This window comes from Dryobates pubescens, chromosome 11, assembly GCF_014839835.1.
Source record: "Dryobates pubescens isolate bDryPub1 chromosome 11, bDryPub1.pri, whole genome shotgun sequence".
Lineage (NCBI taxonomy): Eukaryota > Metazoa > Chordata > Aves > Piciformes > Picidae > Dryobates > Dryobates pubescens.
Window position 1 is genome coordinate 10,706,809 of NC_071622.1, and position 16,895 is coordinate 10,723,703.

Sequence of the window (16,895 nt, forward strand, 5' to 3'; positions counted from 1 at the left end):
AGAAATGGACACTTTGGAAGGGAAAGCCATCCTGTGGAAAAAACTGGAGATGCTGGAAGACTGGACTAACAAGATTATGTAGTTCAACACAGCCAAGTGTATGGTGTTGGGAAAATATAACCCAGGAGGGCAGAACAGGCTGGGATCTACCTGTCTGGGGAACAGCTCAGTGGAAAGGAATTTGAGGGTGCTTGTGGACAACATGCTCAATAGGAGTGAACAATATTCTGCAGTGGAATGCTGGGTTGCTTCAACAATGGCATCACCAGCAGCAATAAAAAAGTCACTATCCCACTCTGCTTAGCACACACCAGGCCCCACCTGTGTTAAATTCTGTTCCCTACCACACACAAAAAAGGTATGGACAGACTGGAGAGGGTCCAGAAAAGGGCCACCAAGATGATCCAAGGACCGGGCAGCTGCCATGTGAGGAACAGAAAATAAGGCTTAGTGTAGATGTCAGCACCATGTTCCAGTATTTACAGGGTGGGTACAAAGAAGATGGAGACTCCCTTTTAACAAGCATTAATGGGTGCATGTTACTCCTGAGGAGATTCCAATTGGGCACAAAAGGAAAATTTTTCACAATAAGAACAATCATTGGAATACTTTCCCCAGGGAAGTGGTGGAGTCCCCAGCATTGGCCCCCTCTAAGATTCAGCTGGAGCAGGTACTGGGACATCTTGTCTAGATCCTACTTGTGCCAAGAAAGGTTGGACCAGATGATCTTTGAGGTTTCTTCCAACCTGGTATTCTATGACTGATTTAAATCAGATTTTACTATAGGTACTTGCTGATGTCTGTCACTTCTAACAGGTACTAAAGGGGCTTGCATTAGATAGGATTGAGACCAAGCAGTAACACCTCATTGCACTAGTTTGCATAGACACCCTGTGCTAAGGAGAAGTGAACAAAAATAGAGGCAGAAGGGACAGGCAATGACAACATGAAGACACAGAGGGAAGGCAGCCCAAATGGGAAACTCTCCTTAAGTGAGGAGGGGACAAAAGGGCTCCAGATGATCAGCTGAGCAAAGTCAAGATTCTCAGTGCTAGAAAGCTCATTAAAGAAACCACTAAGGAGACTTTGGCCATCATGGCTCTATGCAGAGCCCAAAACAGCAGGGACAGGGTCACTGTTGGCCACTTATGTTATGGGATCTATCAGGTCCAAGATTTGGGCAGCTTTGAAGACAAAGTTCAAGGATTCAAATAATTCATACTTGAGGAGAGCCAGAGCAGAAGTAGAGACACTCAAATGACTCAAAGCAGTAAGAAATGCAGGAGAACTCACTTTGCATTTGCTAATGGGGAACACAGTGCACTGAGCAGCAAGGACTTTAAATATCTCCTCTCTTCTCTCAAGTAATCCCTGCTTCTTGTCTGCACTTAGCTTCAGGCAACAAGCTCTCCTTCATCCAAGAACAGGTTTTTGTCTTCAAACAGGCTTTGTCTTCAGCTCAACCCTGCTGTGGTGACCTTTAAAAACCAGATAGGTTTTCCACAACTCTTAGATTGGGCCTAGAGCAACCAACAGTTTTGAGAGCTCATTGTTTTGAAGGAGCGACTAATACATGACAAAAAGGGAAATGCCACCAGAAGAAGGGAGCCACAGGCATGCCAGTTGTAGGGTCTCCATTTCAGCATTTTTCCAAGGTACATTCCAAGATGAGGTTGGCATCTTCTCAAAGGTCTCTTCCAACCTGGTTAATTCTATTCTATTCTATTCTATTCTATTGCTCAGGGAAGCCTTCAGTGTTGCACCAGAGGCAGCAATAGCACGGTCAAGAAAACTACAGCAAGGTGGTGAGGGCTGTGGCAGCTCCAGCAGCAAGAAGCAGAAATGGAAGTTCTGGATTTTATTTGCCTCTTATCAGGCAGGGCTGGTACAGGCAGTGCAGCTTCACTGCTTCAAGAGCCCCGGGCTTTGTTCACAATCACTCCCACTGGCTCATGCAGTGCTGGGGAAATGTCACTCCTCCCCTTCCCTGCTATGCTCCAGTTTTTATCCTCTGCAAGTGCAGAACAGCTTTACAGTCCCTCTTTGCAAGCAACAGCAATCTGCAGATGAAAGGCGCACGGCCAGTACTACAGGTGAGTTACAGCACAGGGGAGGGGAAAAAAAGACTAATTTTCAACATTTTATCATGTTAACTTCCCAAGAGCATCTGAGCATTCAACACACAAATGCATCGAATTCAGAATCAACCTTCAAGCCTGAAAGCCACAATGCAGCTGTAAGATATGTCACTGCACCACTGCAATACAAACAGCCGCCCACAACGTGCAAAGAACTGATAACAAAGAGCTGATAACACCACATGATCCATTCCCAGCATCCTGCCCAGCAACCCTTTGCAAGGATGGAGTGGGTCATGGAGAAATTGGGTGTCTCCAAAGCCATTCACTAAGTCAAAGAACTGCAGCTATGGCCTCATGATTGCTGTCATTAACTGAGATGATGGAGATTATGATGATCTGGAAAAAGCAACTCCAAAAGCTGAACAACCTGCCCTAGTTGAAGATATCTCTGCTCACTGCAGGGGGAGTGGACTAGATGACCTTTAAAGGTCCCTTCCAACCCAAAACATTTGATGATTACACATAAAGCAATCTGTAAGCAAGAATTATCTGCCGAGTGCTCCGCCGAGAGGATCTAACCCGAGGCTTTTCACTCACAGTCCACGTACAACAGGCAGTCCACAGAGAAGATTGGCAAGGAGGCACAGATAAGAGAAAATCTGAAGAGGCTGAGACACACTGGCACATAATTTGCAAAGAGAAATCAAAGGGGACAGTCACTGAGTTGTCTCTTTGTTGTGGATTTATTTTAATCCTGGCTGGCTGGCAGTAAGAGGAGTCATCACTCCCTGTACCACCAGGGGACACGGCACACCAGACGTACGTCTCTCTTTGCAAAGGGCTTGGAGGCCCTCTGCAGAAAGGTGGTACAGCAGAGCAAGGCAGAGAGTCAGTCATTGAATATGGATGCCCACCTGGCTGCTGAATAGAGATGAAGATCTCAAAGGCTCCTTTGCTTCACTCATGTTCAAATACCACATTGGTGACACAGGAGCTTTGCCAGAACAAAGGGACAAGCGTGGCAGCTTCTCACCAAACACAGCCCAACCAATATGCCTCCCGTGATGGTGCTGGGTAACCTGACAGGAGACATCACAGTCCTCCTCCCCATTACACCCACACCCTCCATTCAAAAGCAGTTCCAGCTAGTGAATCTCCAAACATACAACTGGTACAGCCATTTTACATCTCATCTGAGCCACTCCTTGAGCTGCTACAACCATGAAAGAAAAAAACAAAACCAAACACCAGCGACACTTCCAAGCTTTCACACTTCTGACGGAATATTTCTCAGGCATGTTTGCTGGCATCTCGCTATCCCTCATGATCTCCCCACAAGCCTTCCTGCATTGTGGTGACATGTCTCCCTGCTTTTCCTGTCCACAAACCACCTACCTCCAAGACATTAATCCTCTTCCTGGGTGATTTTGGCTGCAAACCACCTGATCCATCTCGAATGCGCAGGGGCCAGGTTTTGTGTAGAGCTGGTAGCAAGAAGTCCCTGCCTCCACTGAACATGTACACTCATTTCTTCGGTGTCCTCATTATTAATTGCTATAAAAATTAGTTTTATTCATCATTTGTTATGTCTCAAAATTGGATGGGGGAAAAAAAAAAATAATTCAAATTAAGTGAAGTGAAAAGATTTCAGAGATGGTACAGAAGGCTCCTGAAGGAGCTGAAGAAAACTCTCCGGAGACTAGGAAGGCAGCGCTAACCCAACCTGAAAGAAAGAAGATCTTAAGACAAAGAAATCTTGCCAAATTGATCCTTTAATTATAACATTAGTCTTCTCTTTCAAAGGCTTAGTGCAAGAGCTGGGGGTGGGGGGCAGAAAAGATTTAAAGGGAGAAAAGACTGAACATCACCAGGATGAGTGGAAGCAATTAGGAGGATTTAAATTACTCTCTTGTTTGGTACAAGGTAGATGGATTTCACTTTTCTTGCCATTGTGCTCAACTTCTTGCTCTGCCAGTAGCTTCCAGAGGTCTTCTTTTTTGCAGACTTAAAGATCCAGCCTTCCTAGGTCAAGCAGCATCCCCTTCCACTCTGCATTCTCTCATCTCTTGCTGCAGACCACGAATGCCAGTGATTATATATGAATAGAATAGAACAGAACAGTAACTTTGTCCCCCTAGAAAGAGACTGGAAGTACAAGACTGGGTAGGGGAAAGGAGTTCACCAGAGCTACAGGTCTACCTCAACTGAAAGACAGATTCTGCAGTGAATCTGGGGATGAGGAAAAGGAGACAGAAAAGAGTCAAAGCACAGCCTGTCTGGGATCAGAAACTCCACGAGTCCTCAGTGTTACTCCTCCAAGCATGGCTTATTTTTTATCTTCACCCTTTCATCTTCTTGCTCTCAGTGACAAGCTAGATATAAGCCAGCCTCTTGCCAGGAAGGACCTCTGCAGTGGCTAGGCCAGTTGAGCTGTGGTCATTACTGGGATGCTACTACTACTGCCATGGCACCATGCATGTTGCAGACAGTGGGCACTGGCCAGAACAGCTCTTACCTGGTCTCTGCTACTCTAGAGATGCAGCATGAACACACAGATCCAAATGGTGTTACAGAAGAAACAACTGAGCAGCAAAGCCCCACCCATTTCATGAGGAAGGGGAAGTAGCTCTTTGTAAATCTTCATTCTGTGGTAAGAGCAACTTCTGCATCCCCCTGACTCAAAGCCAACCAACCACAACAGGCCAGCAGCCATAAGGTGGGAAGAGGTCCCATCCACCCATCCCACACCAGAGATGGCTGCAGAACACAGCTCTCCCTCTCTGTGCTTTCGAAGTTCTCCTTAGGAAGAGGTGCAGAGGTGTGGGTACACCCTGCCCCACCGCAGCAGGGTGCTGGATGACACCGACCTCAGGCTACAGGACAGCAGCAGGCAATGCTTGGTATGAGTCTCAGCATCTTCCCGAGCTCCCGACTCCGCCAGCTGCCATGTGGCAGCAAACAGGGCGTTTCAGCTGATGCTCCATCCTCGCTCGCTCCCACTGACTCTCTCTTCTGCCAGAATTATTTCAGTAGCTTGTGTAGCTTTAAAAGCTGAGCAGTCACATCTCCTTGGGCTTCATACCTGCTCTCTCAAAGAGGAACAGGGCCAATTTTTTTCCCCCCCCTTGCCTGCTTTCCAGTTAGAATTAATTGATCCATAATTGCACCCATAGGGGGTGGGGGTGGGGGGGTGAAGTTAATAGTCACAGTAAAATAAATGCCAAAGCCCCAGCAGAACTGGCTCTGGAAGCCCCTGCCTGGAGCGACTCCATCTCCTCTTAATAGCGTCGCATGCATGTGTGCGCCTTAGTATTTAGAGAGGAAAAAATCGAGGAGCCGCGGCATGATGGAAATCATTTCTTCTCCTCTCCCACATACTTTGTGCTTAGGAGCAGATGGATCCAGGCTGTTTACATCACGGAGGTCATGCCTCAGCTTAACAGTTGGGGAACTGACTGTTGGGAGAGATGCGCATCGCAACCAGAAGATTGCTAAATCTGGGCTCCGGCAAACTTCTGATGGTGGCAAGTTAAACATACAAATGTCCTCCTGCAGCCTCTTCGCATTCAAGACCTGCCTGGGGTGTTTGATTGTTTCCCCACAGAAAACCGCTGCAGAGATGAAGTGAGGGCAGAGAGGCAGCTCTGCAGCAGCTTGTGAGCGTGAACTTTGAGAAGGAGGCTGGAAATCCCAAGTGGACCTTGTTATTCGCTGGTGCAGATGGTGCAGTTCGCAAGCAATGCGGGTCCAGGTTTCTGCAAGCAGGCTACCAAGGCTCACCGTTCACCACTGCGCCCTGAGGTAACAGAGTGACCGTGATCTCAGCTAGCTGGGCTGCCTGTCTTCCCCCAGAGCAGCCTTGCAATGCTGGGGAAAGGTTTCTTTTGCGTGGAGATGTTTCCATGGAGCTCATCCCCAAAGTGACATTCTCTCCTCCCAGCTCAACAATGCAGGGGGATCTGGGCAGATCCTGCCTGCTCATCCAGGTCACAGGCTGTGAGATGCCAAGGACACACCCTGCCCTTCACGCAGCAGAGCCAACTACTTTCTTCCAGCACAAAAAGACGGCAAGAAGTGTTAAAAATAATAAAAACTAAACAAGCAACACTAGCAGCAAAGCCCTTCTTATTGCACCCAAGGACCGCATGGTTTGCGTGTAACATCTCATGCCTCGCATCACACCCCTCTATGGCTCTGAGGCATCAGCGTTGGCAAGAGGATGCTTCACCACTGCTGAGGTCCTGCACCCACTGAGCCACAGGACAACACATGTGGTAGCCTTGCCATCGGGTGGCAGAGCCTAGCTCGCCGCCTCCAGTTGCTCACCCCGCTCAGCCCTCCGGGGAGCTGAGCAGTCGAGCTTTTCCCTAGGTATCTGGCACGCCACAAGAGCATCTCCATTGCCAATTAGGCCACCCACCCACTTGCATCCTTCCCCAGTACAAACCCTATCAGTGATAAACAAACAGTGGAAATGCCAGCCGGTGCCTGGGAAGAGCCCTAGACAACTGTGTCCAACTCAGTGGGCTCATGAACAGCTGCCTTGCAGAGTCCCAGAGCAAAAAGAAACTAAGCATGGACCAGAGCAAGGGCTGGGCATCCCAGCAGGCACCCTATGGTCCTCCTGCCAGTGGCTGACTTGCAGGTCAGAGTGGTGAAACTTCACCATGTCCACAGGCTGCTCTCGGCCTCACACCAGCACCAAAAGCTCCAGAGTGCACACAATGTGCTACACTGGAGAGATTCAATACAGCAGCAGGGGCCTTTTCCAGCTACCCAGCCCCAAGCTTCATGGAATCATTCTGATTGGAAAAGACCTGTAGGATCATTGGGTCCAACCATCAACCCAGCACCACTGTGGCCACTAAATCACGCCCCAAAATGCTGTGTCCACACAGTTTTTGAACACCTCCAGGGATGGTGAGTACACCACCTCCCTGGGCAGCCCGTTCCAATTCTTGACCAAGTTCACTTCCTAACTTTCCTTCTCTGGGCAAGTTTCCACTTGACACTGACACCCAGCTGGATTTTGCTCAAATCCCCAAGCTGGATGTGGCATAAGAAATGCAAAAACCACTAAACCCTGCTTGGACATCCTCATATTCCATGAGGTCTCCCTCCCCACAAGACAAAGTGAAGTTCTTTCTGCAGCCTGTTCCCAGAGCCTCTGGATTTAGTCAGACCCCAAACCAAGAGCTGGACAAACACAATTCAACACCAGATCCTGAAGTGTAGCCTGCCACTCCAAAAGCACTCCTAACACCACCACTACACCTCAACTAACAGAGACACCAAGGACAGTGACAGAAATGACCAAGGCCAGTCTCCATGTTGGTCCCTGCATCAAAGGGCTTCCCAGGCTTTTTTTTTTCTCCTTGACATCACGAGCAATTAGGAAAAAATTGCCTTCTGCAGGGCATGATGTCCCTGATGCCACCTGTGGGAAGGGCAGAGGAGCCCACATCCCCCTCCCAGTGCAGAAGAGGACATGCTATCGCCATGCACCAACCCCTGCCAGCAGCTGAGGATGCGCTGATGCAACCACAGTTCATTGTCATGGAGACAAGAAGTCTTTTTCTCTCCAAACCCAGCTTAATGGCTTGGATTTAAAACCTCCTTTCCCCTGGGAAGAGCAGAAGAGGGACAACTGCATTGTCCCTACCTCCCCAGCTTTTCCATATGCACCTCAGACACCTCTACCTTCATCACAGTTCATCTCTCACCAGCACTGGGCATGCCCTCCCAACCACGGCCTGCAAGGCACAGAGGTGCCCCATATCATTCCCAAACCCATCCCAACCCATGCCCACCACACTCCATCAGCCAGCAAATGCCTGTCCCACTACAGACACATCCTGGATTCAAATACATTTCTCTAAGCCCTCGCCCATCCCCATCTCTCCCCTCTAGCAACTCCCAAGCAACCAGAAGATCAACACTGACCACTTCTTGCAGGTGCCCAAACCCCTGAGCTCTTCAACAAGGCAAAACAACAAGAAAGCATCTGTAAGCCTTCCTCTTTCCCAGCTCCTTGAGGAGTGAAGGCATTAAGTTGAGCTGAGGAATGATCCTTTGCTGCGGGGCAAGTAGAGTTGGAGGAGGCAGGGGTAACGAGCTACTGGGATTCAGGGACACACAGCAGCAGGAAGAGTCAGAGGTGCTCAGAGACATGCAACAGGCACAGCCTGGAGGGGAAGGATGGCATCTTGCTTACCCTGACAGCACTCCCAGGACAAGGTTGAGGACAAAGAAGGATCCAATGATGATGAGGGGGATGAAGTACAGCCAGTTCCAGGTGGCTCCTAAGGCATCATTGGTCTGGAGGGGAAACAAAAAACACATGTGACATCTTCAACACCAGCACCCAGGTCAGAGGGATGGTGTGTTAGCTTTAGCACAGTAGCAATTCTTTCTCCAGGCTGACCACACCAAGCTCTTCTGGATGATGTGGCTGTGCCTGTCAAACCTTGATGGGCACCAGGTGCTGGGGAGCTCCCAGTCAGCTGTGCCTTGATGCCCCTAGGCACACCCCTGTCCAGGGCATAAGGATTGGAACTAGATGTATGAAGAGAAGTCCTCATTGGGCAGGACCACTCTACTCTGCCTCCTCCTACCATTCCTGCAGGGACACAGCAGATGTAAGACAATGTCAGAGGTGCGGGGCCCTGCAGCTCCAAGTCTTGCCCAGCAGCTAAAAAGGCTGCTGGCAAGCCCTACTCAATGCCTCCAGACATCACTTCAGTGAGGCTTTTAACCCAGCAGTTCCCCTCTGTCCCTCACAGCTGCTTCCCAGGCCCCATTTATCCTCTGGTGTCAGGCACGGCGCACATGACGCCGGGCTGGAGGGTGATGCGGCAGAACGTGACTGTCTGGGGGAGGTGGTATCAATCTTATTGCAATGAAAGGCTCTTTCTCTTTTCTCTCTCTTCCCCTCCTTTCCCTGTGCTAATTAAGCCCTCATCTTCATCTGAGTCACTGGCACCACGTCTCCTGGTCGGCCAGTGCAGGAGCTGAGACAAGGCTCTGCAAGGGGAGAAGCTCGTCTCCAAGACTCCACCATGCTGGAGTCTTTCTCTGGTGACCAAGGCATGAGCAGGAACCTCAGCATCCCTGCTGCCCTGACACTGAGCCCAAGGCAAGAAGGGTGACACCAGCACATCCCACTGCAGACACCCATCACAGAACCAGGAGGTGGATGCCGTGGGCAGAAGCGTTGAGGAGGACCTGGCACACAGCGGCAATTAGGGCTTTGAGGTTGGGAGAAGCATCTGAAGAGACTTAGCAGCCTCCTCCTTCAGCATTAGGGAAACCATGCACATCATCTTGAGGTCCTGCACTTTCAAGAGCCCTGGTCTACCACCAGCCCCTTTCCTCAGGACCATGGGAGAAGTGAATATAGAGATGTACAAGGGAACCGCATGTAGCCAACATTCATCACTGCCCTCCAGAGACACCCACGACCACCACACTCTGCTCTAACAGTACCATTTGCCATGGCATAAGTCTTCAAGGTATCATGCAACCCTTCAGTCTGAGCTTGGCTGGGCTTCAGCTCCTGCCAAGATGCTATTGGGCACCTTCCACCTGCGCCAGGATTGCTCGTCTTTGAAACTGGCTCCTGCCCAAAACCCAAGAGTCTTCCCTAAAGTCCTTGGCACAGAGGATGCAAAACAGATGAGCTCATTTCCTACAGGTGAAGAAGGCATCTTCCCCTGGGCTTGGGCCACCACTACTCCTCCTTTGGCCTCTCCAGCAACACTCAGCAGGAGATAGAGGGGGATGAGATGATGTAGCAGAGGGCAATTTCCCCAGGGTTATCAGCCAGCAATACCAGCAGTAGTATCCAGACCACCTCCTCCTGCTCTGTCCTGTGGACATAGCTAAAGCTGGCAGCACTGAGGATGAGCAGCTGGGAAATGTGAGGCAGGGGCTTGGCAGCATCCTGATGGAATGGGTAATCTGTGACTCCAACCTCTATGTGCATGTGGGTACCCAGCTCCCATGGGGGTGGAGGGAAGGGGGATTAGACAGATTTGAGGGGGTTACATGTCTGGCACTACTAGCATCCAGTAGCTCCAAGAGAGGCATTGCTGAGACATGAGATGGGATGGGGAGCTGTGGTCACCAACTCCACAAAATCAAGTACACACTGCTGGCCAAAGCAAGCTCAGAGATGGTCCTAACCACCCCAGCCAATGACAGCAGCCCCAGGAAGAGTTCTGCCCTGAGCACCCACACCAGTCCCCCTGGCTGGTGCCAGCTTTTCTGGGATCCCCCAGTCCCAAGATAAAACTTCCCATGGCACATCCCAACACACCCTTATGAAACCAGGTGATGTCCAGCCAGGCTGTGGTGGCTTCAGTCTGTAATCTGGTACCTACTTGGTTGTTTCAGCTATCAATGTTTGCCCCTATTTCCTGCTACAATGCTGGAAGAGTTGCTCTAGCACCCTTGCAGCACCCAGGCTGCAAAGGTCCCAGGCAAAGGGGAACAAGAGGCCTTGTTTGGGAAACACAAGGGGCTTGGCATCTACACCTACCACTGCTTCTCTAGCCCGTGGCAGAGAGAGCATGACCACAGAGCACCCAGAGCAGCAGGACACCAGCACACACACAGAAGGGGATGCATTCCCTTCTCTCCACTCCCACAGCTAAAGCACATCTACCCAGAAAACCAAAGCAACCACCATATCTGGCCATAGGTGCTGTCAGTCCCAATGCTCTGCCCACAGCACGCTCCCCAGCTGGAAGCCAGCAGGTTTGCCTGAAGGGAAGACACAGACTGCAAGGATCTTGCCAAGTTGCTGAGTCCAGAACCCCTCATGGCACGTGATGTCCCTCAGATTTTGCCAACACCATTCCAGCTAGAAGGCTTCTCAAGCAGATGCTCCAAAGGCTGCTCTAATTTTCAGCCTAAATGTATTTGTGGTCACTTTGTATACCATGGTGTTCTTTTGCCAGCATTGGCCTTTGGCTGAAGTAGCTTTTCATCCCGTTTCCCATGCTGATGTGTTTATAGGTAGCCATCATGGCCACCCCCAGCCTCTGCTTCGCTAGCCAAAGCAAGGTTCTTTCAGTTCTCCCTTGCATGACTAGCTCTCCCTCCCTATTTTACCTAGCAGCCCCTTCCCTGCTGCAGTTCATCTTCCCTGGACACAAGAGACCTGAGTGAGTCATTCTGATGGGTCCTACTCTGTCCCTGCAAGAGATGATGGTCCTTCCATCCTGCAGTCACCCTGTGCTCACTTGCTCATCCCCTCCTCCTCCACACTGCAACTTCCCAACCAACAAGATTTGGGCTCCTAGGAGATATCTTTGCTGTTCCTCAACAAGCACACGGCTTTCCATTTCTCACTGCATCCCACATCTCTTCCTTCAGCCCTTCAACTCCTCCAGCCTAGGGTGGCAGCATCCACCCCCCACAGCTCCATGAAGCCACCAACGCTAGGAGCAGGAAAGCATCCCTGAGGAGTCCCACTGGTCACCACCAGCCACTACGTCCCCTCAGCACCATCCCCACACTGCTCACTTCCCTGCCAGCCTCGCAGCGCTCCTCTTTCCCTTCCCATTTTCTCCACTTCATTAACACTTCCACAGAGCAAAAGCTTTACTACAAAGAGCAGCTCCACACGTTTCCGGGTCTCCGATGCCAGGTTAGCCTGGCATGACCTGTCTTTGGCAAACCCATGATTCATTTTCCTCTTCTGCCTTCCAAATCTGTTCCAAAATGGCAAGCGATCGAGGTCAGGCTTACAGCCCTATTCCTGCCTGCCTTACTTTCCCCCCCCACCCCCACCCCTCCTCCTCCCCCCACTTTTAAATATAGGCTTCGCATTCGCTGTTCCCCAGTCAGATGGTGCCTCCCCCAACTCCATGGAGTTGTTAAAAATACTTGTTACCAGACCTGCCATTTCATGTGCCAGCTTCCTCCCAGCATGGCGGGCGGGGGGGAAGCCATCCTGAGCCCCAGGCTGGTGAGCAGGATGGTTTCAGCACTTGGCTTCCACATTGGCTGCACTCTTGGCTGTGTCCTCCTTCCTATTACCCAGCCTTTGGTTGCCTCTGTGTTGACCAAAAGCCAGGGTGAAATATCCATGCATGTTCAGATCTCCCCAGCCATTGTTTCACCTTCCATCTGCATCTTCACACCACCCCTTTGACCATCTTTCATGAAGTCCACATCAGCATGACTTCTTGTGGCTCCCATAGCACATTCCAACTTCTTTGGCACCAAGATGTGGTTGTCTTGGCTGAGCAGCCTCTTTTATCACACCTTTGATGCTTCACCCCTCTGTAGGGCAGTGGTTCATTGCCTTAGACCACTGTGCCTTCCTACAGATCTTTTTCTGCTTTGCTGAAGGTCCCAGGAGGTCATCATGTGCAGAAGTGAGGGCAGATACAGAGGGTTTAATCCCCAAATCACACAAATGTTGTAACTCATTTAATGAAGAAACTCCTTGCTCCTTGTGCAGCAGACCAGGTCCCCTCCTTCAACCAAGCCCTTTGGGAAACAGAGGAGCTGCCTGATATGCCTGATCTGGGCTGCTTCTTCCCTTCCCTTTAAGGCAACCACCTTTCCATTATCTACCCCACAATCTAAACCACCACCCCCCAAACTCTCCCATGGCCATCAGACCAAGAAACACATTTGCTACTGCCTCCAGGCATACCCAGAACACCAACACAACCAATGCAACCTCCTTGGTGAAGACGAAGGAGCCACCACTTCCCCAAAGGACTACACCCCCACCCCCCCGGGGTGCTTTTTTGATGCCAAGACAGTGATGGAAATCCCCAGTTGGAGCTGATCCACCACACTCACATCTCAGACATGATCCATTCTGATGCCAGCAAAGCCTCCAAGCCTATGCATGACACCAGCAAGGCATGGAAGCAGAACCCTCATGAGGAAACACAGCCAGCATGGCAAGTCCCCACCCAGCAAAGGAACCCCCACCAGCTCCCACATGTCAGCCCCTGGCACGGGGTTATTCTTTCAGCAGCTCTTGTGTTGTTTTGTGGTTTGTTGGGCTGGAATTTTTTCCAAAGGGCAGGAAAAGGCACAGGGAGCTGCAGAAGCAGGTCTCACTCAGGGGGCCAGAAGCCTAAAGAAATCTAAATATATACCAAGAGTTGAATGTAAAAGCACAAGCTCACAGCCCACATGAACCCTCCCTCAGGCTGCACTCACGGGAAACTTTAGGAGCTCTTTGCTATAGGAGAATGGGAGAGGGGGGAAAAAATCCTCACAAATTCAGTCTCTCCTACCTAAAAATAAACAGAGAGCATGTTCTGCCTGCTCAAGGTGACTTTAATGGCCACTCACTCCCACTAGTTTGGGGAAGAGTTTTGAGAACCAAGGCTATGGGCACCAAACTCATCTGAGGAGCAGCAGGATCCAGGGAGCCGCTGGATTTCATTCACACAGAGATCCCCTCTCATTGATTCTCCAATGTCTAGAAGTGTGGAGCTCCCAATTTAGGCTTTCCTTGGAGAACAGGGGAGCCTTCTGACCCTTCCCATCATGTGATGTGCCCTGGAGACCTCCATGTCCATCTTGGCCAACATCACTAGCACACAGAGATGCTAGTCAGGTCCCCTCTCAAAATCCATCTGCAATAGGAGAGAGCTTCTGTAGTTTCTGTTTGAATCCAGACCAAAAGGGCAAATAATTAGATTGAGTTAATCTACACTCATTACTGTAACCAACTGGCCGTGACGTGCTCAAGGGGTAGAGCAGCAGTGCACTGCAGGGAAGGGGAGAATCCACAGGACCTCCAGCAGCACAGCTGCACCCATTCTGCTCTCATCATAATCCTCTGCCAGGGATCTCCCACCCCATGAAGGCCCACTGCAAGCAGACTTTACTGGGCAGGGACAGGGTGACTAAATCACCACGGCTGGGCAGGAGAGATCTGTCTGTCCCCCCAGCTTCAATCCTTATGAGAGGCTTTGGTGATGATGGAGAAAGATAGGAGGCTTTTCCCTGGCTGCTGTGCCTGCTTTGCCCATCACTTCCCAGGGGCTTGCTGCCTGGCACTGGGGGCAGAGCAGACCTGCAGGAACAGCAGGTGCAAAACTACCACAGCTGCCATGATTTGTACACCTCAGCTCAGCAACCCACGATGGGCTTTGCCGGGTGGTGACACCCACCATAGCCCCTTCACAGCTGATGCCATCATCCCCGCAGCATCATAGAATCAACAAGGTTGGAAAAGATCTCAAAGATCATCAAGTCCAACCTCTGTGGCTAATAACCTGTTCCTCCTTGCAAACCACAGCTGCATCCAGCTGAGAAACACACACAAGCTACCAGGAACAGCTTCAAAATCTCCACATCCCAATGAAAAGAGGGGGAAGGGGGGGAATAAAAATCCCTTACAGGAGATTCCTTGGCCTAACCGGTTCCCTCAAGACCTTGGCACCCACTGCCTGCTCTCCCCAGACCAGTAACAGATCTCTCTCTTCCCTTTAATAGCAGTAATTTGATCTCCAGCATGCAGGACCATGCCTCACTCCCTGCCAGCCCTGCCTGGTATCCATCAGAGACCCCAGCGCTGGACAAGATCTGAATGAAGATGCTTTGCTTTTCCCGATCAGCTTAATGAGGAAATTGGTACATTTCCTTTGCAGGGCCAGGGCTGGCCCACGGAGGGACATAGCCTGCCACAGCCATGTTATCAGGTTGTCCTAGAAGGGTGGGCAGGGACAGGCAGGAGTCCCTGCAGAGGGGTGCAGGAAGCCCAGTAAAGCCTGTTTGTGCGTGTTCCTTTGTAGCAGGGCCTCTTGTGACAGGACAAGAGGTGACAGTTTGAAACTAAAAGAGGGAGATACAAGGACGACTAGATACAAGGAAGAATGGGTTTACAATGAGGGTGGTGACATACTGGCCTGGGTTCCCAGAGAATGTCCCATTGCTGGGAGCATTCCAGGTCAGGTTGTCTGGGGCCCTGAGCAACCTGCTCCAGTTGAAGATATCCCTGCTGCCTGCAGGAGGGTTGGATTAGATGGCCTTTAAAGGTCCCTTCCAGCCCAAAACGCTTTATGATTCTATCTTTCCTAGATACAAGACCATCCCCAGCTCCAGCTGCGATGATCCAGGGCAACAGACACATGCATAACCTCACTCAAGGACCCCACCTCACCTCAACACCCCCAACAGTCCAACCCAGACAGAGAGCAGCGTGTGCATCAACACAGAGGTATGCGAGCCGCTTCGCAGGGCCTCGTCAGCACAACTGCCAGCACCAAACCCACTAATGAAATCACAGCTTAACAAAGAGGAGCAGTGGAGGGGCCTGGAAGCACCAAGACACCTTCCCACCTCCTCTCCATGAGCCTGGAGTTGTTGGGCAGTGCTGGAGCATTGGTATTGGAGCACCAGTGGTTCCACTGGCCCTTGACTTTTCCATTCCTGCCGGCAGACGATCTAGGAGAGAGACTTTCCCGCGCGGGCAGCGCGGAGGGTGTGGGCAGAAGCTTCTGCCAGAACATGCCTGCAAAGCTGGCGATCCAGCAGACACAGTTTGTTTCTTGCTGTGTCATTTCAGCACACACACACACAGGGAAAAGGGGAGGGAGGAAAAAGGGGGGGGGGGGGGGGAGGGAAAAAAGGCAGGAACATTTGGCAAGCTGGCGAGGGTCTGGCTTTGCTGAGTGTGGAGAAAGAGATGTTTCTTGTGAAGGGAGGAGAGGGTGAAGCAGGCTGGCTGCCACACACGCGTCCCTCGGGGATAGGCTCCAGCACCCACGGCTGGCAGCACGCGAGCTGCCAGCTTGGGCACCAACAGGAGCCACTGAGGGAAAATCAGCTCGTTTCCTTGAAAGTTAGGAAGGCTTTTAACCTTCTGAGCCAGCAGTCTGCCCACATGGCCAAGAAGGCCAATGGCATCCTGGCCTGGATCAAGAACAGCGTGGCCAGCAGGAGCAGGGAGGTCATTCTTCCCCTGAACTCAGCACTGGTCAGGCTTCACCTTGAGTCCTGTGTCCAGTTCTGGGCCCCTCAGTTTAGGAAAGATGTTGACTTGATGGAACGTGTCCAGAGAAGCTAGGGAGGGGTTTGGAGCACAAGCCCTATGAGGAGAGACTGAGGGAGCTGGGGTTGTTTAGCCTGGAGAAGAGAAGGCTCAGGGGAGACCTTCTTGCTGTCTACAACTCCCTGAAGGGAGGTTGTAGCCAGGAGGGGGTTGGTCTCTTCTCCCAGGCAATCAGAACCAGAACAAGAGGACACAGCCTCAAGCTGCACCAGGGGAGGTTTAGGCTGGATGTTAGGGAGAAGTTCTTCATAGAAAGGGTGATTGGCTGTTGGAATGTGCTGCCCAGGGAGGTGGTGGAGTCACCATCACTGGAGGTGTTTAGGAGACTGGATGGGGTGCTTGGTGCCATGGGTTAGTTGATTAGATAGTGTTGGATGATAGGCTGGACTCAATGATCTCAAAGGTCTCTTCCAACCTGGTTAATTCTATTCTACTCTATTCTAGGTGGAACTCAAAGTCTCCTTTCTCAATCATAGAATAGTTTGGGTTGGAAGGGACCATAAAGACTATCTAGTTCCAACCCCTCTGCCATGGGCAGGGATACCTTCCACTAGACTGGCCTTGTCCAACCTGGCCTTGAACACCTCCAAGGAGCAGGCATCCATGACCTCCCTGGGCAGCTTGTTCCAGCATCTCACCACCCTCACTGTAAAGAATCTCTTCCTAATTTCCAGTCTAAATTTGCCCTCCTGAAGCTTCAATCCATTCCCTCTTGTCCTATCACTACAAGCCCTTGTAAAATGTCATTCGCTAACTTCATCACATTTGAAGCACTTGGT

General features: G+C 50.9%; 1 protein-coding gene across 1 annotated transcript in view; it reads right to left on the reverse strand.

Moving 5' to 3' along the window:
• The window catches only part of CACNA1E (calcium voltage-gated channel subunit alpha1 E), a 133,459-nt gene that overhangs the window by 61,940 nt on the left and 54,624 nt on the right, over positions 1 to 16,895 (reverse strand). The window contains exon 8 of the mRNA XM_054165170.1: positions 8,296 to 8,399. Coding sequence (XP_054021145.1) covers positions 8,296 to 8,399 — 104 coding nt within the window. The remainder of the gene's footprint in view (positions 1 to 8,295; positions 8,400 to 16,895) is intronic.